The 25,039-nt window shown below is 30.5% G+C and overlaps 3 protein-coding genes across 15 annotated transcripts; 1 reads left to right on the top strand and 2 right to left on the bottom strand.

Annotated features, from left to right (window-relative positions):
* Positions 1-2,339: 2,339 nt before the first annotated feature.
* On the bottom strand, positions 2,340-3,161 carry LOC11428229 (uncharacterized). Its single transcript, XM_003625395.4, has 2 exons — positions 2,924-3,161; positions 2,340-2,811 (listed from the first exon to the last, which is right to left on the bottom strand). The coding sequence occupies exons 1-2, from the start codon at positions 3,004-3,006 to the stop codon at positions 2,571-2,573; spliced, it is 324 nt and encodes a 107-aa protein (XP_003625443.1). The 5' UTR covers positions 3,007-3,161; the 3' UTR covers positions 2,340-2,570.
* Positions 3,162-9,863: 6,702 nt separating this feature from the next.
* LOC11445282 (ribosome biogenesis protein WDR12 homolog) lies at positions 9,864-15,715 on the bottom strand. Its single transcript, XM_024771437.2, has 14 exons — positions 15,561-15,715; positions 15,275-15,452; positions 15,096-15,193; positions 14,231-14,337; positions 13,495-13,530; positions 13,281-13,366; positions 12,548-12,606; positions 12,343-12,453; positions 12,125-12,247; positions 11,616-11,759; positions 10,898-11,006; positions 10,664-10,800; positions 10,527-10,562; positions 9,864-10,212 (listed from the first exon to the last, which is right to left on the bottom strand). The coding sequence occupies exons 2-14, from the start codon at positions 15,441-15,443 to the stop codon at positions 10,120-10,122; spliced, it is 1,308 nt and encodes a 435-aa protein (XP_024627205.2). The 5' UTR covers positions 15,444-15,452; positions 15,561-15,715; the 3' UTR covers positions 9,864-10,119.
* Positions 15,716-16,598: 883 nt separating this feature from the next.
* LOC11444246 (mitochondrial import receptor subunit TOM20-like) lies at positions 16,599-24,856 on the top strand. 13 transcript variants are annotated; one of them, XM_039828223.1, is made up of 13 exons: positions 16,599-16,960; positions 17,070-17,212; positions 18,033-18,133; positions 18,724-19,365; positions 20,828-20,906; positions 21,515-21,684; positions 21,795-21,842; positions 22,745-22,786; positions 22,986-23,027; positions 23,213-23,254; positions 23,440-23,484; positions 23,743-23,790; positions 24,648-24,856. In XM_039828223.1, exons 5-13 carry the CDS (start codon positions 20,897-20,899, stop codon positions 24,672-24,674), a joined length of 474 nt encoding a protein of 157 aa, XP_039684157.1. In that variant the 5' UTR covers positions 16,599-16,960; positions 17,070-17,212; positions 18,033-18,133; positions 18,724-19,365; positions 20,828-20,896; the 3' UTR covers positions 24,675-24,856. The 13 variants fall into 13 exon arrangements, 12 of the variants coding, with proteins under 12 accessions (XP_039684157.1, XP_039684155.1, XP_024627089.1 ...); XM_039828221.1 differs by having other exon boundaries at positions 17,053-17,212; XM_024771321.2 differs by having other exon boundaries at positions 16,600-16,960; positions 17,053-17,079.
* Positions 24,857-25,039: the final 183 nt, after the last annotated feature.

The following is a 25,039-nucleotide window of genomic DNA, read 5'->3' as shown; positions in this document are numbered from 1 at the left end:
ACAATTTCTCTTTTGCTGAGGACCTAGAGCAATCGCTTTATACCTCCAAAAATATTTACAAGAATTACTTCATGCCTAATATTTTGCTATTTTCAAAATTTAGTAAAATTTAATCTAAACTAAAATATTGTCTTAATAAGAATCAATCAATTAACTTTATCAAATACTACCGTCAAATGTCATCAAATCATGATCAATTTTTTTTTAGGACAAACACCACCTTTTTTTAAAATTATCTTGCGTTTTATTTTAATAGACATTAATTGTTTTCTCACTCACCTAGTGATTGAGATGATTGATTAAGAATTTGGGTAGAACAACTTGCATGCAAGAGCTTGAATACAACATGGTGAAGAATATGATCTCCCTTCCCTTGTGATGAAATTAACAATTAATTAGAAAGGGAAAACAATAGTAGAAAAGGAGTATGTTGTTGTCCCACTAGTTATAAATGGCCTTGAGTGTTAATTTACCTTCCACTAATTCTTTTTTTAGTAGTGCAATTTACTAACTCTACTCTAATTAATATAAAAATATAGCATTATAAAATACCTAAAATAAATATATATTATAGTACTAGCTAAGTCTTGGATATTACAATTAGAATAAAAATATACTCAAAAAACTCTTTCATTTACACATGTATGCACACGCGCGCGCACACTCATAGTTCAAATTTAGGTTTAGCTCGTTCATAAGTATAATAAATAAATCCTAATTATATCCATTTATAGCATTAACTAGTCACTAATTAATAATAATTTAAAATATAATAGTAATGATTCAAACACTAAGCAAATCATGAACTTTGGAAATAAACTCCGGATGCAATTGACAAAGTGACTCTCCTATTGTTCCTCTGTGGTGGAATGCTATTTTAAAGCAAGTCTCTTCTGTTCTATTATATCATTATTTCTTAAAAATATACAACTTTCTCATAAGTTAGTTGAAACATTATTTCTTCAATGTGGTTGTTCTCAAGTTCTTTCTTCAATTTTTCTATATTTTTATTTTAATATCCAAAGTAACCAGGCAGGTAACTAGGTTATATACAATATAGTCATTCCATTTCTCTTATTTTAAGAAATATAAGAGAAATATGAATGACTCAAGTAATTGTTGATCTACCCATTGTGTTCTCTAAGAATGTTATGAAAGACAATGTGATTGGGGATCACAATTTTATCCTAATATGTGTAAATGAAGGAGAGGTTGGGTAAAGTTCTGAAATCCCAATAATTTGCCTAAAAAGCTGGGAAGGTCTTCTCATGTTACAACATACTCCCCCTAACATTGTCAACCACTTTGTTAGGTAGTATTTTACAAACACTTTGGGGAAATGATTCTTTTGCCTATTTTTCTTTTACAATTTTTTAATTTTTTCTTTACTGATTAATTTCATATTTCACTTTAGTGCCACATTATTCTGGGAACCAAAATTATTCTGATCACTACCACATTATTTAAAACATAATACATGGGAACCAAAATTGAAATTTAAGCATGAAAATTATTATTACGAACTATAATTAAAATATGATATCATGTTAAATATCGAAATTGAGTTTAATCTCATTGGTTTACTAATTCGATAGTTTATATATTTACTTATTTAAATATGTTAAGAGTTTGTCTAACATGTGCAATATTGCACATGTTAAGGTAACTAAAAGTAGTAATTTTTCATTGAAAATCAACAATTATTGATTAAAAGCTACATATTTAATATAAAAAACACAAATTTCAAGTTAAAGTTACTATTTTAAACTTCTTAACATGTGCAAATTTGCACATGATAGAAAAACCCATATGTTAATACTAAAAAACTATCATGCTTTCAAAAATGTCATATTCATGCCAAAAAATAAGCTTATGACAAACTATATAGAACTTAAAGTTTTTTAAGAGACCAAACTTGAGCCTCACATGGCTTTGTTTGACATAACATATTCTTATCCCTAATCCGAATTATGATATTGCTCAATTTATATTGATCTATTTTTGTTTACATTTTAAGACGAAATAAGTATTAGCGATTATTAAAAATGAGTTATTCTCTGAATAAAAAAAAAAAAGTAGGAAAGAAAGAAAGTGAGAACATGGAATGAAAGGCATGATGAAGGACATAAGAATGGGATGGGAGGAATGGGTCGTGGTCCTCATATGATAAATGAATTAACTAGAAGACATGAAAAACAAAATAGACGTGTCTAAATCATTTCCATTCCCTCCCTCTATCTCTATTCTCTATGGAATAAATTCCTATTGAGGTGACCCTCCAATCCATCATTAATATCATTAAATGATGATAAAAACAATAAATATATTTGTACTATTATATCCATATCGTTGACCAGTCAAAGGAACAATAAAAGCGGCGTTTTAAATTTTTACACGTATGGGTTTGGTTGGTTTGAACATAACATGCATTTGACTGATTTCTTTTCTCTATCTTTGACTATAATAAATTATCTCTTCTTCATGTCAGAGGCATATCTCAAAAATACAACAAAATTTCAGTGAATTATATATATAATTTTAATTAAATTTCAATACAACATTAATAGTAATTAACAAGATGGTGAAGATGATGATGATGAAGAAGATGATTCAAATTTGTAGTACTTGTCAACAGCTACAGAAACATCCCAAGTACAACTGAGTCCTTTTGGAATGGTGACAAGGTCTCCAGCTCCAAACTCTACAAAATCTGATGACCCTTTTGTGTATGCTTTCACTTTCCCTTTCAATAAATAACATGTTTCTTCTGCATCAAATTTCAATTGGTACTTTCCTGGAGAACAACCCCATCTTTTATTTTTACACCCCCACAGCCACATTACAAAACAAAAGGACCTTTGTTAGATTAATGCAAAAAATAAAATGAAAAAATAAAATAAAAAGAGTAATTAAGAATACATACTTGGGCCAGCACTTGATGTTCAATTCAGCCAAACGTGACTGAGAAGGATTTCTTTCAATGGTGATTCTAAGGTCTGAAGCCATGAGGTTTTGGGAAGAGAACTGTTATGAAGAAAGTTGATTAGAGCAAAGCACTTTTGAGTTTTTTTTGTTACATGCAATGTGAGATTTTGGTGGATAGAAAAAGAAGGAATGGAATCTTTTTATGCAGTAGTAGTACTTGTAGTGTTGAGAGAGAGGACAAGACTTTATAAGACCTTTGACAAAATTAATGAGGATATTGATATTGGACATTAAATTAGAGTTCACCTATCATATTGTGCCACGTAATCGACACAAGTATTGTTTTTTAACATAATCACTGGATGTTTGTCTTGTAGTTCGGACAGAAGTACAAATCATGTTCACCTCTTTGTTTTAACTTTTAAATGTTCCTACTTCTTAGTTTTGTAAAAAGTGTGAAGACCTATTTTGATCTTTACATTTTTTTTTAGAAAAAAACAAATAATTTTTTAGTTTTAGAGAATAATAAATAGGTTTAATTACAATTTTGATCATTTATTTGCAGGTGAGGCCTAGGTTGCCTTTGAAAACTCATGGGCAATTTACTCAAACCAATTAAAAGTTTTCATGTGTACTCCATTAGAATAATAACATTTATTATTTTATTTATTTTATTATTTGCATATTCACCTCATTTTAAATGAATGATTTTTTACAATTTAAACCATCACAATAATTAAATTTCACCTCTAATCCAATCACTCTCCAAACCTCTTTTTTAGCTTGGCAAAAATCATTAAAAATTAAAATTATCACCCCTAAGAATCAAACCTGGGTGCTCCCACCTATTTAAAATGTACTCTGGAACCACTTGATCAATACATTTTTTATGAAATAATTTGGAATTCAAAATTATGTTATTAGTGAGCAAATTATTTTATTTTTATTTGCAGTGCCTTTATAACCTAGCTTTAGTGAAAAAAAAATCATTTTATGTGTGTATAATTATGAAGTAGTAAATTTTTCTTAAGAAAAATGAATTCATTCAATTGATTTTTTATATTTTAAATATCATTCTTTTTTATAAATTCATACTTTTATATAGATTCGATGACCTACAACAATGTTTCATTTGTCATCCACCGAATTATAATTTATTTTAGGTACTATCTTTCATTTGGATCAGATAAATTGTTTAAAGGTAATAATTTTTTTTTTTGCAAGGTCTTATAAGTTATAACCTAGCTTTAGTAAAAAAAATCATTTTATATGTGTATATTTATGAAATAGTAAATCTTTCTTAAAAAAAATGAATTCATTCAATTGATTTTTTATATTTTAAATATCATTTTTTTATATAAATTTATACTTTTATATAGATTCGATGAACTACAACATTGTTTCATTTGTGATCAAACGAATTATGATTTATTTTAGGTACTATCTTTCATTTTGATCAGATAAATTGTTCAAAGGTATTAATTTTTATTTTTTTTTGCAGTGTCTTATAAGTTATAACCTAGCTTTAGTATAAAAAAAAAAAAAAATTATTTTATATGTGTATATTTATGAAATAGTAAATATTTCTTAAAAAAAAAATGAATTCATTGAATTGATTTTTTTATATTTTAAATATCATTCTTTTATATAAATTCATACTTTTATATAGATTCGATGACTGATGGGATAAAACCGCAAGTGCACGGTTCTACCAGAATTCAGGGCATTACAAAGGCAACATGTGACATAAAAACATTACTTTATATGTATATACTATTGATTTTACTGTTCATTTAAAATATTTTATTTGCATTTTTGGACCCCTATCTTTCCAAAAGTTGCGGTTATGGACCCCTAACTAATTTAAATACAAAACAGTCCCCTATGTTTTGATTCTTTAGCAGTTTTGGACCCCCAAGGCAAAAAATAAAAATAAAAAAATTGACAAGTGGCACCTCACTTAGGGTGCCACGTCAGCGTTGACCGAGTCAACAATGGATTGGGGTCCAAAATTGGCAAAAAATCAAAACATAGGGGGCTGTTTTGTATTTAAATTAGTTAGGGGTCCATAACCGCAACTTTTGGAAAGATAGGGGTCCAAAAGTGCAATTAAGCCTATTTTATTTACTATTTTATCCTTTAATAATATTATATTAAATTTGAATTAGAAAAATGAAATCTCATTAAAATAGGAAATATACCACTACAACAGGAACAATACTATATATACTTTTTTTTTTTTTTTTGACAAAATACTATATATACTATATATGAAGGGAATAGAGACTTTGGGCTGAATTTTTTATAATTTCAATTATACCCTCAAACAAATTTTTCTATATTAATGTTACATTCTTGGTGGTATTAAAAAAAGATAAGAATTTATATTATACTTGTTAAACTAGTGTGTTGTTGTGGTAAAAGATAAACATGATTTTTTTGGGTTTGTTACAATTTTAATTTCACAAATATTTGTACTTATAATTTTTAATCAAAATCAAAATTTCATATAAAATACCGTTCATAATTTACACATGTCACGTGCCCGTTTTTTCGCTAGTTATATATAGTATTTATACTATATATAAAGAAAACTATCTTTTTCAGCACTTTTGGGCAGGATTTTTCTTTCCAAAAATACCCTTAATTTTTAATACAAACAACACATGTAACAAATAAATAAGAATAAATTTAAATATTAAAACAAATGTAACAAACACGATATGTGTGTCTGGTTTTTTTCCTTTATCATTTAAAAAGTGTAACAAACTATATGAGTATATTTAATATTTGCTTTTTTATTATCCCAATTATACCATTAAAACAAAATCCATAATCATCAATCAACATCAAGATCCAACATTTTAAAAAATAAATAGATAAATTTAAAGGAATTTTTTTAAGATTCTTATGTTGTTGCATAATATTTGGACAAGATTCTAACTCTCATTAATCTTTTCTCCCACGTCAAGAATATCACTTTGCTTCTTCTGATTCATATTCATTCATTCCTTATTATTCCAATTTTTAACTCAATTCATCTTCCTATAGATTTGCATCGTTTTTGCTGAACCAAGAAGGACTGTTAAGCAGAAGAATTCCAGAATCATAGATGTAATCACAATAGTTCTCAATGACAATGCTTAAAAAAAATTGATTTTTTTCCCAATCTATCTCTCTCAATCCCGATCTACTCTCTATCCCCTTAAACCCTTTTTTCCTAAACTATTCCTTACCTCTCATGCTCTCTCTTCTCCATCGGATACCATTTCCCCTTCTATCATCTTCATTGCATTCTCCTCCTTCTCTTTCATTTTTGACTTCTCAATAAAAAATCAATCACAGCTTCAATTTTTTATTGTCGAATTCGAATTCGAATTTGGGGTGCGTGGGTTCGATTGAGAGAGAGAGGGATTGAGATGATGGATATATAGACAACGGTGTTGATGGTGGTTTTGAAAAAGAGGTTTTGATGGTGGTTATCTGGATTTTCTCTGAATTTTTTTTTATGAAGGTGATGAATGAGGGAAAGGAAGAAGATGAAGTATGGGATATAATGCTAGATGTTGTTGGTTCACAGTAAGATACAGTGGACATGCATGATCTAACAATCCTTCTTTATTAAAAAAGATCAAACGGTTTATATTAAAAAAAATAATAGGATCTATGTGGACCAGTGGGTTCACCATAGATATTTGAGGTTAAAGTTAATTTATTTGCAAACTGTGGGAAAAATGAAGGACTAAAACGTGAGTTTTATTAATTGTGAGACCAAAATAAAACCAAAGAATTAAATAAGCCTTTTTTTTTTACTAAAGCTAAGTTATAACTTATAAGACATTGCAAAAAAAAAATTAATACCTTTAAACAATTTATCTGATCCAAATGAAAGATATTATATAAAATAAATCATAATTTGGTTGATCACAAATGAAACATTGTTGCAGTTCATCGAATCTATATAAAAGTATGAATTTATATAAAAGAAAGATATTTACAATATAAAAAATCAATTGAATGAATTTATTATTATTTTTTAAGAAAGATTTACTATTTCATAAATATACACATATAAAATGATTATTATTATTTTTACTAAAGCTAAATTATAAGTCACTGCAAAAAAAAATAAAAATTGCTCACTAATAACATATTTTTGCATTTCAATTTAATTCATAAAAAATGTATTGGTCAAGTGGTTTGGGAAAACATTTCAAATAAGTGGGTGCATTCAAGTTCGATTCCCACGAGTGATAATTTTAATTTTTAATGATTTTTGCCAAGTGGTTCAACTAAATTTGAATGAATGCATGATCTTTGGCATTAAATTCCAAATTTGATAAAAAAAAAAAAAAAAAAAAGGAGAGTGATTGGATTAGAGGAGAAATTTAATTATTGTGATGGTTTAAATTGTAAAAAATCATTAATTTAAGATGGGGTGAATATGCAAATAATAAAATACATGCTAAATTTTTGCAAAATAAAATAATAAATATTATTATTTTAATGGAGTACACATGGAAAATTTTGATTGGTTTGGGTAAATTGCCCATGAGTTTTCAAAGGTAATTTAGAAAAAACCTTATTTTCATCATTTTGGATAATTGATCATCTCATTTTAAACATTAACGGTTTTGGTTCATTCATCATATTTTTAAGGGAGGATTCCATTGAAAACATCATTTAAAATATGTCGTATCACCATATTTTAAACAAAATATTTGATGGAAGGACCAAAATTGTAGAATTTTAAAATGGGGGGACCAATTTTGCAAAATACTATCTCCGATCACATTTATAGGTAAAAAATAAATGTTTAAATTCATTGAATAACTAATGTATTTTACCAATATATAGACCATATACATTAGATATTTAATGAATCTAAAAAGTTGTTTTTTACTTATAAATATGACTTGATGGAGTAGTGAAAATAGGAGATCAAAACTGCAATCCAATCAAGTATAATAAATATTAAATTTAGTTCATATATTCAGTACACTTTGTTTGATTGATGAAGAGAATATGAAAAAAAAGTGAAAAGAAAATAAAAGAAATAGAAATTAAAATAATTATTTAGTGGCTTCGTATGAGAGAACAATGAAAGAAAATGAGATAAGAAAGAAATATGTGTAGTTATAAAATAATATAAATATTCTTAAGCAAAATACTAGATGTAATAAGAAAGAATGGATTGAAAAAATGTACTTAGAAATAATCAAATATTTTTGTTAATTTAAAAAATTATAAATATAATGTTATTAATTTAAATAATTAAAACAAAAAAAGTAACATTTAGAAATATTTTCTCTCATTTACATAACATGATTAAAAAATTGTAGGAAAACAACATCACTCATTAATTATTAATGTTGCATTGTCGGGGAGTTAAAAAAGGTGATTAGTTTGACTACAAATTTTAATTTAATCGATAAAAATGCTGAAATAATTAGGTCGAACATCTGATCAGAATTTGAACCTTGACACATTCATTATTGTGTTTGAGTTTATTATGATTTTTTTATTTTCTCTAACTATCCAAAAAAGTTGATCAGTTTCTATTGACCATGAGATTTAAAATAACAAGAGTTTGATTTTGATGTCTCTTATCCACGAGAACAGCAGAGTAGATTGACTGCTTTCTGGCCAAACCACATAAGACACACATTGAAAACTTGTATGTCTGCTAAAAGGGCAGCATAAGACAGCCAAAAAGGAAAGAAAAAAGAAATACTACTATTAAGATTTTTTTTAATAAACTATTAAGAAAAAAATATTATTAACGACAGTAATATTTAATTTATTTTATAACGGATAAAATTTGAATCATGTCCTTTGAAGTTACAAAATCAAGCTCTTAATATTTAAATAAAATTAATCTACAATTATAATGCATCTCTATTTTACTAGAATAATTTTACTTTGTTTTTGGTGGCACTACACATTTTGTATCTCTTTTATCTTTCACTATATATCATATCAATTTCATTTTCATTTTTAAAGTTCAATCAATGTAGGATCATCAATCATTGAAAATATATTTCCGTTAAACAGCAGTGAAAACTTCATATCAATATCGTAGTAAAAATAACTTTTGATTATAGAACATTATCATTTTGTGCAAAACTTCTAACAATTACCCTTTTATTGAATCTTTATGAAGACAACAGTGAAAAATCAATTGGTCAATTTTGGGAAAAAGATATCTTGCATGAGTTGGCTTGAACAACGACAACATCATTCTATTGTTTATGTTGTATTTGACATTCCATTCTTTTTGACCAAAACCAATTCAAAGATTTAGGCTTAGGACTTGATTTCAAAGGGTTGTGAGAGATCAAAATTCAAATGAAATGATGGCATTTCCCAATGAATTCAAAGGGTATAAATTGAAAATTGTTAAATGGGCACCTAAACAAAAAGGTGCTAAGACACCATTCTGTAGCTTGTTTTAATCGCATTGTGGTTGGAATTCTACTTTGGAAGGTTTGTCCAATGGGGTACCCTTTTATGTTGGCCATATTCTGCTGACAAACTTTCTGACCCGACAATGGGGTACCCTTTCGTATTAGGATTGCAATACAATGCTCTGCAAAAATATCAGATAAAATTTCAATTGTAAAGTTGGCTGCTACCGAGAGAAGATTTGTATTGATCGGAGGAGGACATGAGGCGGAAGAAGAGGTATGCAAGCAGGTGAGAAAGAAATATTGAATGAAGGGAAAAGAGAAGTATGAAGATGGGAGTGTCGCAAGAGAGGAATAGAGAGCAAGAATGTGAAATGTTGAGATAGAAGATATAGTCGTGAGTATTTTGGAAATATAAAATTGTGAAGGTAGATTAAGGTGCAGTTTGAATAGTAGTAACTTAGATATTTCCTCTTCTGAATTTTCACTTTTCTTATGCTTTAAAATTGGAGAGCAATTTTAAGTATCGTCTCAAGTCTAATTAAATAGCACGCTACCATAAATAATTCAAATGCGGTACTAATTGTACTACACATAAGTAAAATGAGTTCAAGACAAGATATGCATAATTTTAAGGGTTTACATAATTAGCAGTTTACAATTGATCAGATTCTGACACCAGGACTTCAATCTGAAGTATCGGTGTTACATAGGATAAAACACTAGTATTGGTGCCTCGGACAAAATTGGCTTCAAACTCGTATCTGAGATATCATCGACGTGTACATCACTGTAAAGGAATCTGTGAAGAAATGCAGAGTTTTGAATCTGCACCACCACTGATAACACTGTCACTTTTCCACCAGTCAGCACACAGTACCTGAGTTGAACAAAAATAAAATTCTATCAGAGGCCATTTTAGTCCTTTTCTTGGGTAAATTAAAGATGTTTGAGTTTGATTTATTTCAAATATTGTCAACCGCCAATCACAGAAAATAAGGTTGATTCAAATTACACTACGCAGCAATGCTAAAGTGCCACTAACCGCTATTGACACTGTTCTGTTCTAAATAGTGAATCGCAGAATAATATAAGTTTGTTCAAATTTCGCTATGCTACAACAGCGCTGCTATAGTCTCTATTTATCAACATTGTTTACTTCCCCTTCTAAAACATAGAAAGAAAGTTCTATACCTTGTCACTGTGAGATTCAATGGTTGAAAGAGGCCACTGCAACATAAAGGAACATTAGTTATTGGTTAAAAAACCCAAAGAAGATTTATAATTACACCAAAAGTAAAAAATACTTAGTTAAAATAAGGATATATTACCGCAGTTCTCAGATCCCATAACATAACTTTCCCATCATAAGATGCAGAAAGTAAATGAAACAAAGACTTATCATGCCATTTGACAGTTGTTACCCAAGAAGTATGAGAAGCAAACTGAAAAACAGGAGCAGACGTGCCTGCAGAAAATATAAACTGCTTTATAAGATACTGATACCGGCATACATGATTGTCTACGGAGGTTAGAGGGACGATTATTTGCTTCATTTTACTGACCTGGCTTACGAGGATCCCAAATCCTAACAACGGGGTCAGAACCACCGACAGCTATCAGAGCAGAACTTTCCCCTCCAATGTCGAGGCAGTTAAGAGCCTTCCCACAAAACTATACACAGAGGACAAAGTCGTCTTAAAATTTGAAAACTTTTAGTTTTTAATATTTGACATATGGAATTGTTTTCAACAACACTTCCTATATGACAAATAATACCAACCAATAAGTGAAGGAAAACACACAAACAGATGACCGGAAAATAGTGCCTCGATCAAGTGTGAGTGAAACATATTTAGACAAAGGATGAAAAGAACATAAAAGTGAATCCAACAAATTATACTAATTTAATATAAAAACGATAGGTTCATAACAGGACCAACTAGGAATAACTCATAATCATAGCAAGAATAAGGAAAATAGTTAACGAACAAGCATACACAACATGTAATGATTAGAGAATATTATTCAGAGACAATAATCTCAAAAATACAGGAATATATGACAAGAAAATAAACATATCTCTGATCTTCATCAAAAGAACAAGAAAAACTATCAGCATGCCCTAATCCAGTTCTAAATTACCTGCTTATTTGCACGCAAATAGTTAAATGACAAAGCACCGACGAGCAAGGTGTTACAGCTTAATTTGAAGACAAAATTTATACTTCAATAGTGTATTTCGACAATGGAGAGAAGAGCTAAAGTGATTTGTTAACTTACTATATCTGTCACATTTTTGCCTTTCTCAACATCCCATTTTCTAATAGAATGATCCCAAGATGCAGAATAGATTGACTCTCTTTGTGGCCAAATCACAGAAGACACGCACTGTGTATGGCCTACGAGGGTTGTAAAAGCTTCTCCCTATGATAAAACAATGCATTATTAATGAAAATTTGATTATCAACAAAAAGGACAGAATGATCTATCCAAAAAGGGAAAGAGCAACAGAATACTACAAATTAAGAGAATAGTAATTACGAGATATATAAATAGCAACAATAATGTTAAGAAATTTTTTAACGTGTCTCAAAATAGATCATTATACTCCTTTTCAAATAGTTTCAGTCTTAACGAAAGTAGAGTCAAATCAAATGCTATTATCAACGAACCCTTAGGAGCTAGAATGGATATCTTAATACAAAATATATGGGAGAATATGCGAGCATGTGACTATACACAAATTCAAATTTCAACAATATAAGAAGAAGAACAATAAGGGTACGAACCTCTAATTGAGAGTCCTCAACTCGACCATCAACTTTTCTCTTCTTAGACACTAGATCATTTTCTGCATTAGTGTCATTGATTTGCCATAGGTTGATGGTGCAATCCCAAGAACCGGAACAAATCTGATCACGTGAGACAGCAGAGGAAGAATGATGTTACAGATTACACTTCATAAACCAAGTGTGTAGAAACTCAAAATAGAAAATCAAATAGATACCATTTCTCCGTTAGTCTGTGCTGCAACGCTCTGTACAGAAGACTTGTGACCACGCAAGATTTTGTAAGCTCTAACCCTCGCAGGATGGTTGGTAGCCTCCTCAGTATTGATCTTTTATATATATATATATATAAAAAGGAAAATATAACATAGTAAGCATAAGCTCAAGATAAGAAATTCAGATGAAAAAGCTTCTTTTATTTACCTTCCATAGCCTTAGTGTCCGGTCTTTAGAAGCAGTAGCTAAAGTCACAGTTTCCACGCCTGATTACAGTACAAATTTTCATAACTTAGAACAATTCAAGTAAAATATTGAGTAACTATTTTGCCACATGATACATGAATGACAGAAATATGCACAGATGTTTTCATTTTGCAACAAGCATTTCCAGCTAAAATCATAAAGTATTTATCATTGATCTTGGTTATACATAAAAGCATAGTCATTGAATTGAATTCTACAGCACATATTCTCTTCGTGCAACTTTCATGTGGCCCTGTCTATGCAGTCGCCTCCTCTCTTTGTGCAATCCTCTTGATTCTCTAGCTGCACTCTATATCACATCAACCAAGTTCCAACCCCTAGCAATAAGTCCTCGTTGTAATGCAGCATCCAACCCTCCTCTAAAACTTATTTTCTCTATACTGGTTTTGTATATTAGTAAAATGAACTTTGATTATTAGCTATGAAAATGTTCACATTATTTGGGGGGCAAAAGTGATATGTGATCAACTGCATAGCTAATTTCATGAAATGATATCGAATTTGATGTAGAATACAAACCAGCCGTATCGTAACTTATACAGTTAGATACAAATCTACCTTAAGATATTTTTAAATTTTAACAGAAACAGATTATGCATCTAATAAAATATGACAACTGCCAATCAGAAAACTAAACAAATTTTGCAGCATGAGGAGGAAATTGTCTTTATACCTTCTGGATTAATGACACTCACAGAAGTGACACCGTCGCTGTGTCCCTCCAATATATGTGTACATAATCCAGCACCTTCCCATACCCTAAAATGTAAAAAATCCATATCATGTTAAAATTTCAATGAACAGAAAATAATCAAATTACAATATCAAGTAATCGCAAAACATACTAACAACTTTTAGAAGAATCAAACAGTAAAAAAAAAAATTACCTTCCAAAACCATCATAACAGCCTGTCAAAATAAACCTGCAAAAAATAATGAATAGTCACTAGTCAGCTTAAAATTCATAGCGAAGGGGACATTCAGGACAAAAATGAAGTTAATTAACAAACTAAACTAGAACTACCATTCTTATATGTTTTAGACAGTTAAAATTACAGTGTCAAGGGTTGGACAAACAAGACTACAAAACACTTGATAACCCAATGATAAAAACGTTAACAGTGGGCCCATAGACATCGGTTAATGAAACAAGAAATAGAAAGTTTGATAGAGAAGTGTAGCATTCAATGCATTAGTAAATTTAGATACTACACTTATTACAGATAAGGTTAGGAATTTATTCTAACCACAGTCCTCCACCACATCAAAAATAAACTCCATACGGTGAAAAATTAATCATGATAAAATACCCAAACCCTATGTTATCAAACAAACTCTCCAATCACTCTGGTCATGGTCGCCAAATATGTAAAGAGTTAAGGGAAACAAATGTAAACCAACCGCACTTGCTTAAATTAACTTTTATAGCTCCGTAAAATCATTAACAGAAAAACGGTTGTATTCAAGTTTCTCATATAAATATTTCCAGTTGCAAGCAGTAATAAAGGTAAGAGTTAATAAATAAATAAGTAACTCAAACATGGACCGTTGTGGACAGGCTAAATCATTAGTGTCAAGTCTTTGAGAAATTATTATTAAAGATGTACACAATTACAAACTTACCGAGAAGAAGAACCATCAACAGCACTGACCCAGTCATCATGTAATGAAGGGTCCTCTTCCTTTCGTGGGGCTACAGACCTTATGTACTCAATTTCCAATATCCTTTCCTATAATTAATCATTCACAGTAGTTAGCTATGGGCTTACGACATCAGAGACAAACATAACCATGGCTTATGTGAAGATTAAAAGAATGGGTGTGTTATTGTTTCAATATCATATTTCAGTCTCTGGAATTTCAACAATTTCTCCCACAATATTCAGATTCCCGGATTGAAAAACTAAACCAAACCAGGACAGAGCTATTCAACTGTCATCAAACTCACGATTCAAATTCAATCTACAAATCTATGCAATAATGCAAGAAACAATTTTATAAGCGACTTGACTAAATTTTGAATGCTAAGGTTGTCAACTTGTAGGATTTTACAAGTTACCTCAACATTTTGATATCCATGGTCATAACCATAAACAACTCCTTAACTTCATATTTTTACTTCAAAATAGCACTAGAATAGAACCAGAATCAAAACCTATAACATATTAATAATGATGATGATTACATGATTCCCTATGATATATTCAAATTTATGAAATATAAAACAATAGATTATTTTTTCTGACTACCTTAATCAATGGTGCAACATGCTGATTGTTCTTAAGCAATCAACATGAAATATAACAGGTTAAGTTCAGTTCTAAACCAGTTTGAAACAAGTGTGAACTTAAGCCAGTTCAAGACTGTTTCTATACCTCAATAAAATCAGTTCAACTTAAGCCCCTATTTTTATCAATTTTCCAGAAACAAAGATATCACAGGAAAACACAATGAAAACAACAAAAATGATATTAAGAGAGTATTATACCGCAGAGATTCCCTTAGCAAGGAGAAAATCCTCAAGAGACATACGAACAAACTCGCCATCAATCAAAAAATCAAACGGTTCGGATTTATGATCCTCATCTACAAAATAAAAATGAAACAAATATCATAAATTGTTTAATTGATAATGAAATTGATGTGAAATTGAGAACTGTATGATACCTTTGGATTGGAGAAGCGCATTGACGAGAGAGGAGAGGCCGAATCTGGTGAGATCGACAGGGATAGCTATGGCTGAGCTTGGAACTTTGAATGGTTCGGGTAAGCTTGTTACGAAACGGACTTGGATCCTTCGAGTACTACTTTCGCCATTATCTTCTTCGTTCATCATTGTCTTCTTCTGCGAAATGGAGTTTTAGGGTTTAACTAGGGCTTTAGACTTCGTTATTTAGGTCTGGTATTACGACGTCGTTTCGTTATAAATTCTAATAAAAATCGAACTTGTTACCTGAGGCTGACTGTGTAACACTGGAAGGTGACGGCGCGGGAGAGGTGTGAGAGACCTAGGTCTTTCTTTCTGTTAAGCACGTTCCATTTTTTAATTGATTTTTAGTTTCTACTGGCATTTTATTATAATACAATTATTCTTTCTAGTTCCTAATGATAAATATCCTCCTTCAAAAAAAAAATATCATTTTTCTTCAGTGAAGTTATTATTTTTACATTCCTAATTCAGGATCCTGGATAATTTACTGCAGTTGACAATAACTTAATTGTTGCTCAATTGACATCAACTTACACAGTTTGTAAGTTAACTCATGAGCCTAAGAATTCTTATATTTTATTAGTCTCTGACTCAACTATATAAATTGGTTTATAAGATGTATATATATAATTATATTTGAACTATATTTTAGCATTTTAACTTAATTAATTCTTTTACACAGTGAATTAAGTTTTTGAATTGAACACTCTTCATAGACTCAATAAATCAATTGCATATAACTTTACATTTTTTTCTCTCTAAGTATGAAAAGTGATGAGCATTCTTTGTTTGGCGCGGGAGAGGTGTGACTGTGAGAGACCTAGGTCTTTCTTTCTGTTAAGCACGTTTCATTTTTTAACTGATTTTTAGTTTCCATATTTTTTTAATAACAAACGACGTCGTTTTGTCTTTCTTGAGAAAGTAAAGAATGTCCAAGTATTGAACCGGTTACATTTGCTGCTAGAGACACAACAAATTTGACGTGAGTATAGTATGTCGTCACGTCAAATAATATCTATTCCACCCGAACACGTGCAAATGTTGTTATATTGAAAATAATTTTAATTTGATTTACTCAATCGTATAATTGCAGTCTTTATTGAAATGTTATACATAACACGTTTAAACATGTCGACAACTAATAATATATACAATCTGATACTTCTATATAAAACTCGAAACAAATCCGTGGATCACACGGGTTGGGATCTAGTTTATTTTTTGAAAAATCTTTCTTACTAAAGCTTGTTTGATCAAGCTATTGATAACCCTAATCTTAACCTAATATTTTCCCTCGATTATGTTAGCATTAACTCCTTCTAATCGTAATAAGCATTGGAAACAAAAATGTATACATAGGAGAACAAAAATTGCTGGATACCAACGTTATTTATGACTTTTGTCTGCCAACTTAATTTTACCAATTTTCAATGTTCCCCTTGATGGTTGTACCGCCGGCTCAAGTTTCTTCAGAGTTCAGCTTAAACTTCCTCTTTCTCTCATTTCCCCTTCCATCACCTCATTTCAATATCATATCTCATTGGAAACCTAATCTCCTTTGCACAACAATTTCATTCACCCAAGTTGTTAAAACCCTCATCGCCTCCCCTTCCGGCATCATCATCTGAAGACCACCGAAAGAGGTATGCAATTTCTTCTTTCTCAATTTCTCATTCAATTTCTTCTTTCTCGATTTGATATCAATTTTGATTTACAATTTCATCGACAATTCCAGTGTTATTTATACTATAGGTTGATTTCGGTGAGAATTTCAGCTTATATTTTGATTTCGGTTGATGATTCCGGTGAGAATTTCAGCTTTTGATTTGTTTCTACTATAAGTTTTAGAATCCATCATGTAGCATGTTGCAATTGATGGGAGGATAAGGCTGAAAGTTAGTGCAGCGAGATTTTTTTATCTCTATTAATCTCTTTTGTGTTCATTTTTTTAAAAGTTAATTCTCAGATTTTTGTGTGCATTTCTCTGTTGATTCAATTTTATACAGCTTTTGATTCAATTTTATACAGCTTTTTTTAGTATGTTTTTGTTCTTATTTCATTCTCTCTTTTTCTTTGTTTGACAACAAAGGAGAAAAAAAATTAATCACACTCAAATTGTTCTTTGGGATGGTTTAATATTACCAAATTTACTGAAAATATAATATTCAAATTTTTTTTTTTTTGCATCTTTACTTGGAACAATTGATTATGGTATGTAGTGTTGTTGCTCTTATTTGATATCAGTGGTGAGTGTTGGATTTATACCTTGAATGATTTTTTTTAATAGGTTCTGGCCTTTTTTTCTGCTTCATACTTTAGTGTTCATGTTTTTGAATCAAATTTATTTCCTTGGACAAATGAAACCTAATACAAGTTTACTCAAATGATGATTCTTACTTGCGACTATCAAACTTCATGTATGTGTTCCTTTTGTTTCTTACTTGCCATAAGGTATTTTATTTTTTCAATTATTTTGTATATGTCTTTTTTATGGTTTTTTATTTTAATCCATTTTACATGTTCATGAAGGACATGATTGTCTGCAGATATAAGATGATTTTTAGCCATTATCTTATGATGAAACAAAACTACAATGTTTGAAACTTCTTCTTGCATAGAAGCTTTGTGTAGTAATTTCAGTGCCTTTTTGTTTTTTATTTGCAAATTTAATTAATTGTATTGGTGTAACCTGAGTTTTTAAAACAAATGATGTAGCTCTGCCCTGTTGGTCAATGCTTTTATCCTACTGCCTTGGTGTATCACAACAAAGTGCTTCATATAATAAGAAGATAAGGTGCAATCATGGCTAAAAAAAGGTATATAATAGATCTAATTTCTTTCTTCCATTGGCATGCCTCTGTTTGTTGACTGCATATTGACAATTTTTTCATACTTGACACACAACACTTTGTCATATATCGTGGAGACAGAAATTATATTTATATTTCTGTAGCGTATAGGCTATCAATTTGGACTGATAACCTATATAGACATATAATATGATTAAGATTTACAATTTTGATACAAGTTGAGTTCCGGAGCTTATAGGTAATAAAACTGTTATTTCACTTTTAGGAATCAACTCTCTATTTCCTTTATGCCTTTTTTCATTTTACTTATATTGTTGTATGAATGAATGGATAATGGATGGAGCACATATGGATGCTTCTGATGCAATCTCTTATTTTTGTTCATATCTTCAATTTTGTTCACATCTGTGATGCAATGATTTTTTTATTACTTTTCAACAAAAATTTTACATTGCAATTTCTTTTACTTACACCTTTTTTGGTCTTCAATTCCCTTCAAACACTCTCTTTATATAAATTTATGTTTACAGCACAATACATATATGTATCGTAATAAAATTGAAGTGTCATTGTATTGTATTGTGTTGTTTAATTAGGTCAAGGAGGGTACTGTGGCAACTTTGCTTTTGTTGGGACTTTTTGTTAATTGTGCAGCTACATTGGTGAGGATCACTAATATAACATTTTCATCTTTACAATTATAGGAAAAATGTTGATATTTGAGATAAGACACTAAGGAATTGCCATCAAATTTCAATGATATCTTCTATTTCTACTTGGTGCTTTGGTTAGTCCTAAGTTGAATGATTGTGAGAACAAGTGGAATTGTATACTCCAATTTGTTTGTGAACCAGACTTGCATTTCAAGGTTGCTGGTGGCTGGGACGATTTGTATTGCAAAGAGACTTTTTGAAAGGACTATGATAAAGCTTTCTGCAACATTTAGTGGAAACAATGATACTATCTATTTAAAAGTGATACCATCCACTGTTTAGTGTTATCTTTCAGTTTGCTTACCACCAAAATATTGGTTGGGTTTAAGTTTGATTCTTTTTTTTAAGATTAATTAGTTCCAGTATTAATTGTATTAGCATTTTGTGCAGGCATTTGTGATACTATGTATTTTTTCAAATGCAGTTCATGATAATTGATAGATATATCATGGTGCAATTTAGAGCAATTGGGCATTTATAGAGGCAAAAATATATCAAAATAACAATTGGTTTGTATTAGTAGAGGTAATTGAAACTAAGTATGCTCTAATATTTTCCTGCTAAATTGTTTGAAATTTCTCTATAAACTTCTCATGTTTGCACAAAAGATCTTTAATTTACTAGAACATGTCTTCCGATGGCACCAATCTATAGGAAAGTATCTGTCGAGCGATTTCTTTTTACTCAACATCCACCGAAAGCTATTTTATCTCCTAAAAATTTAATTGTTGACAAGATCAATAATTATATGTTAGATTTGCTTCTAGGTGAAGAAAAAACATATTTGAGTTACGATATTTGATGTTCACGCAATGGATGATATTGATAGCTGGTGAAGATCATGGTTAAGATACTATTGTAACTTCAAAAGTTGTCTATGGAAAAATATTTTGTAATTTAGGATAACTAATGTTTTTTATGAATGTTTATCGTACTATGTTTAATAATAGTACAAATTTTTTATAAGACTTATTTAACAACAACGAAAATATATAACATAACTTATTGGTGTCTATTGCGCTCGATAGGACCCGTGCGACGCACGGGTCAAAAGTCTAGTAAAATAAAAGAGAGAAGAGGCCAAGTTTCGATTTACACTATATCACAACACTCTTATAATCCGTAATCTCTAACAACCCTCAAATTCCTAAAAACACAAGATGAGGGTGACTTCATGGATATGGATCTGGACGAAGAAACTATTTTGCTATACGAGAATGTACTCAAAACCGCAAGGGCTAAAGCCGTAGAAAACCCTAACGATGATGATGTTGATGTTCGTCTCTTTTTTTGTGAAACTACGAAAGTTTTCGACTTTCTTTTGATGAAATATTAATTCTTGTTTGATTGATTTTGTATATTTGGATGAGTTCTTGTTAGGTTATTGCCCAAATAATTTTTTTTTCTCTGTTGTTGTTATTGATTTTGTACACATGATGAGTTGTTGTTATCTGATCTGCACTGTAGTTAGGAGAGTAGACCAGATGGAGGAGAGTTAGATCACTAGAGTCAGGGGTAGACTTAGAAAAACTGAATTGGTTGATTCATGTAGTTAGGAAAGACATGAATGAGTTTGATTCATGTAGCCAACCCCACTTAGTGGGATAAGGCTTGGTTGTTGTTGGACGAGTTGTTGTGTGTAATTTTTGAATTTTTTGTTGGTTTATATGGATGACTTGTTATTGTGTTGGAAATTTTGGTATATATGGATAAGTTATTTTGTTGGAAATTTTGTGTATTGTTTTTGTACATATAGTTGAGTTGTTGTGTTGTCTATGGTTTTTGGAATTCTACAAGTTGTCTAGTTGAATTTGAAATTCGGTGTAATTTGTGGATTTTTTTTTTGTTGCATATGGATCAGTGGTTGTTAAAAATGTGTATAATTTTTGGTTTTTTTTTTTTTTTTTTGTGTGGTAAATATGGCTGAGTTGTTGGTTGTTTTGAAAATTTAATGTATTTTGGTGCTTGTGATTTTGAATCTCTGCAGAACCTGTTAGACTGTGCTGGAGCTTTGCTAACTTTACATAATGTTAAGGATTTTACCACATCAAAGGAGATGCTCGAAGGTGCTTATTCTCTATGACCTAGTCCCCCTTTTTTGAATGTTTTCAGATGTGTGTTTTGATTAAATTAAATGCTTTTTGGGCTGAGTTTGGACTTGTGTTTATACAAGGTTTTGTTTTACTTTTTAAGTTTTTAAACTCCCACAAGGCATAAAGCGTGATGAATGCGTAGGGGCCATATAATGATATGGGGTAATGGATCTTGTATGAAAAATTTCACACACACACACACATATATATATATATATATATATATATATATATATATCATGTGAAACTGTGTTAGTTGTAATGACTCTCTTTTGATTTAATAAGCATGCGGCTTTCAACTATATAATGTATCAAGAGGATCTATTTGAATCCTGAAATAAATTTACCGCTGTTGATAAATTGAAGCCGTTGGATGATAAATTGGACGTTTCAAATTTTAAGTTTGTAATTTTGAGTCTGATTTGATATGGTTAGAATGCAAGTTGTTTGATTGGTTCTAATTCACCCGGTGCATTTACTCATCATATTTTGACTGCAGCAAATCTGGTGGTTATTCTCAAACTTCTGATTTTGAACATTCTTGTGTTTTGTGGATTTCTCACTTGAAACTTGATTTTCAGAGGCTGTTACAAAGTTTAAGAAAGTTACTGAATTGAATCCCGACTTGCATCGCCCTTTTTGGGCCCTGGGAAAAACACTCACTGCACAGGCAATATTATTCTCAACCCGGGCCGAGGCTAAAGATCATTATGAGCTTGCATATGATTACTTTTTAAAAGCTGTTGAAAAGGTACAATCTTAGTTCAATATGATTGTATGTATCATTGAAGTGTGTGGGAAGTATTTTAATTATTGACTTGTACAAATAATGTGTAACATAGTGGTTTTTGTTTTATGTAGAATCCTAAAAACAAACTATACCGCATATCATTGCAAGAGGCTGCTAAGGTATGTTCTGTAATATAATGTTTTGTATTAATTTTCATGCCGTTTTGATTACATTTTGCCATCTGTTTTGTTTTTGGAATTGTAATACCTCAGTGTAATATTCAAATGACGTTTTTATTTGTTTCGTTTTGTCGACCCGGGCTTTTTTTAATCTTTTTTCTTGTCGTTTTTGAGAAAACTAAGATCTTTTTGGGTTGAGTTATTTGGTGTTCCCTTATCAGGAGTTCAGTATAAGGTTAATCAATAAGCGTTCCTTTTAATTAAGATGACCCTGTCTTCAATTTTTTCTTTCTTTCATATAATAAATCTATGGTTAGAGAAGGGAAATGACGATGTTACCTTTTCATTAGATTAGATCAGGTTTTGAATTTTTAAAATGTTAGTGTGCCTAGTCTTTTCAGTTCCATGCTTTTACAAAGCTAGATATGTAACACTTCAGATATTGTGCTGGGGTTTGTAAAGCAGTTATGATATCTGCAGACATGTATGTAAGAGACTGACTTGTCTTGTGACTGCCATGGTAGTTGTGTAATTGGATGAATATGATTAATTTTAAATGTCAACTGCTATGGCAGAATCACATTTTGTGTGCAATTTCCACAGTTCTTTCACAACCTGATATCAAAACCCCCTGTTTTCATGTCCTTGTTTCTTTCCATACAGAACTGAAGAAAAATCATTAAGTGATTAAGATTCAATTGGTCTTCCTATTAAAGAGGCCCAACCTTGAAAACCTTATTTCCTTTAAAAAAAAACATGCACTTTTTTCCCCTCCTATTAAAGAGGCCCGTCAGCTTCTGGTGGTACTGAGATACTAAGACAAAAGCTTTTGTTGTTTGTGTTGTTAATGAATTGTTTTTGCACTGAGACTTGGTAATATAAGTTCAAATATTCATTTTCAGAAAGCACCAGGGAGAGGTCCTTTTACTTCTGCTGGTTTTAAGGTACTAAGACAAAATTCTGTTTTTTGGTTTTTTACCTTGCTATCATTTTCAATTGTTTCTATTTTTTGTGATGAATGCAATGCATTTGTACTGTTTTCCAGTGACTTTTTTTTTTTGCTCATAGTATATGTTTCTTTGTTGCTAATGAATTGTTTTTGCTCCTAGACTTATTAATATAAGTTCGAATATTCATTTTCAGCAATCAGCAGGGACAGCTGATCCTTCTTCTGCTGGTACTGAGGTACTAAGACAAAGTTCTGTTGTTTGTCTTTTACCTTGCTATCATTTTTTTTTTGTGATAAATACAATACAATTGTGCAGTTTTCCAGTGATTTTTTTTTTGCTCTCATAGTATATGTTTTTTTGTTGTTAATGAATTGTTTTTGCAACAGACTTAGTAATATAAGTTCAAATATTCATTTTCAGAATGTACCAGGGACATGTCCTTTTTCTTCTGCTGGTACTAAGGTACTAAGACAAAATTCTGTTTGTCTTTTACCTTGCTATCATCATTTTCTATTGTTTTTTTTTTGTTATAAATGCCATGCAATTTTACAGTGATTTTTTTTTTGCTCTCATAGTATATGTTCTTTTGTTAATGAATTGTTTTTGCACTGAGACATAGTAAGTTAAGTTCAAATATTCATTTTCAGCGATCAATAGGGACAGCTGGTCTTTCTTCTTCTGCTGGTACTGAGGTACTAAGACAAAAATTTCTGTTGTTTGTCCTTTACCTTGCTATCATTTTTTTTTTTTTTTTGTGATCAGTGCAATCGATCATACAGTTTTCCAGTGATTTCTTTTTGCTCCTGTAGTATATGTTTTTTGTTGCTAATGAATTGTTTTTGCACAATTTTAGTTCAATACAATTGAATTAATCTTTGAAGTTTGGGAAGTATTTTAATTGTTGACTTGTAAAATTAATCTGTAACATAGTGGTTTTTTATTTTATGTAGGATCCTTCAAACCTACCAGATGTTGACCCATTGGATGGGGATGCTAAGGTATGTTCTGTAATATAATGGTGTGTATTAGTTGTCATGCTGTTTTAATTACATTTTGCGATCTGTTTTGTTTTTGGAATTGTAAGACCTTAGTGTAATATACAAATGACTTTTGTTATTTGTTTGGTTTTCTCGACATGGGCTTTTTTTTAATCTATTTTCTTGTCATGGTTGAGGAAACTAAGATCTTTTGGGGTTGGATTGCTCAACTTGTTTGAGCTAAGAGTTTTATTGTTCGACTCACTTTTACATGAATGCATTCTAGACATAAACCACTTTACAAAAGGGGGGGTTTGGTAGCTCAACTGGTTTGAGCCAAGGGTTTAAAGGACTTAAGGAGTTAAAAGTCCAAGGTTCAAGTCATGGCAAGGAGAAAACTAACATTACAATTAACATATTCACATTTGCTATTAAAAAAAACATGTATCACTTTACCTTAAACTCAGTTTTAGCTAGAATCAATTTTACAAAATCAATTCTTGTCACCACACATACACTTAGTAACATAAGTTCAAATGTTCATTTTAGATCTTTATTCCTCAGCTACTGTGTGTGTTTTAGATTGATATATGACAAGTGAATTTGCCTTTTGGTGGAGTTGATAAATGCTTTTTTCTTTTCTTCATGAAATAAAGAACTAATCTTTGGTTTAGTCAGCTCCTGTGATCAATGCTTCTTCTGTCGAGTTTCTTGTTGAATCTTGGGCTTTTATTTATTTCTGATAAATACATATAAGTGGGATTCTCTCAGCCCCACAAAAATCACGATGTAGGGAAGATATGTTAACATGCAGATATAAATTATGTTCTTCATGTTTAAGCTGAGTTAGTTTTTCACCTAATTTGGATATTTTTCAGATTTTGAAGAAGCTTAAAGACACATGAAGTATGACATACTTGGATCGATATTACTGACGGTTGGCATTGTTGCATGGGTGGTGCTTGCAAAACAAGTGAAGTAATTTCGTTTGATTTTGATACATTGTAACTGAGAATCACATCTAATTTGCACTGCCACATTGTTTATTTTACTTTTGAGAAACGTGTTCCTTCGTTCTTGACTGCTATGTTTTTAACGTTTTAACCATTTTTACCTATCCATCTTATGAAATTTTATCTTATTATAATTGGGCCGAGTAGTTATAATGGTGGTATGTAGCTTGAAAATTGTTGTTGACCCTTCGCTTTTGGCTGAAAAATGCCTGAAAATGACTCAAATGACCCCATCAGCAGCTAACTGCTGTGGAATT

The sequence above is a fragment of the Medicago truncatula genome, chromosome 7, assembly GCF_003473485.1.
Source record: "Medicago truncatula cultivar Jemalong A17 chromosome 7, MtrunA17r5.0-ANR, whole genome shotgun sequence".
Lineage (NCBI taxonomy): Eukaryota > Viridiplantae > Streptophyta > Magnoliopsida > Fabales > Fabaceae > Medicago > Medicago truncatula.
Note: the sequence above shows the minus strand (reverse complement) of the source record. Positions and strands in the feature narration are given on the sequence as shown.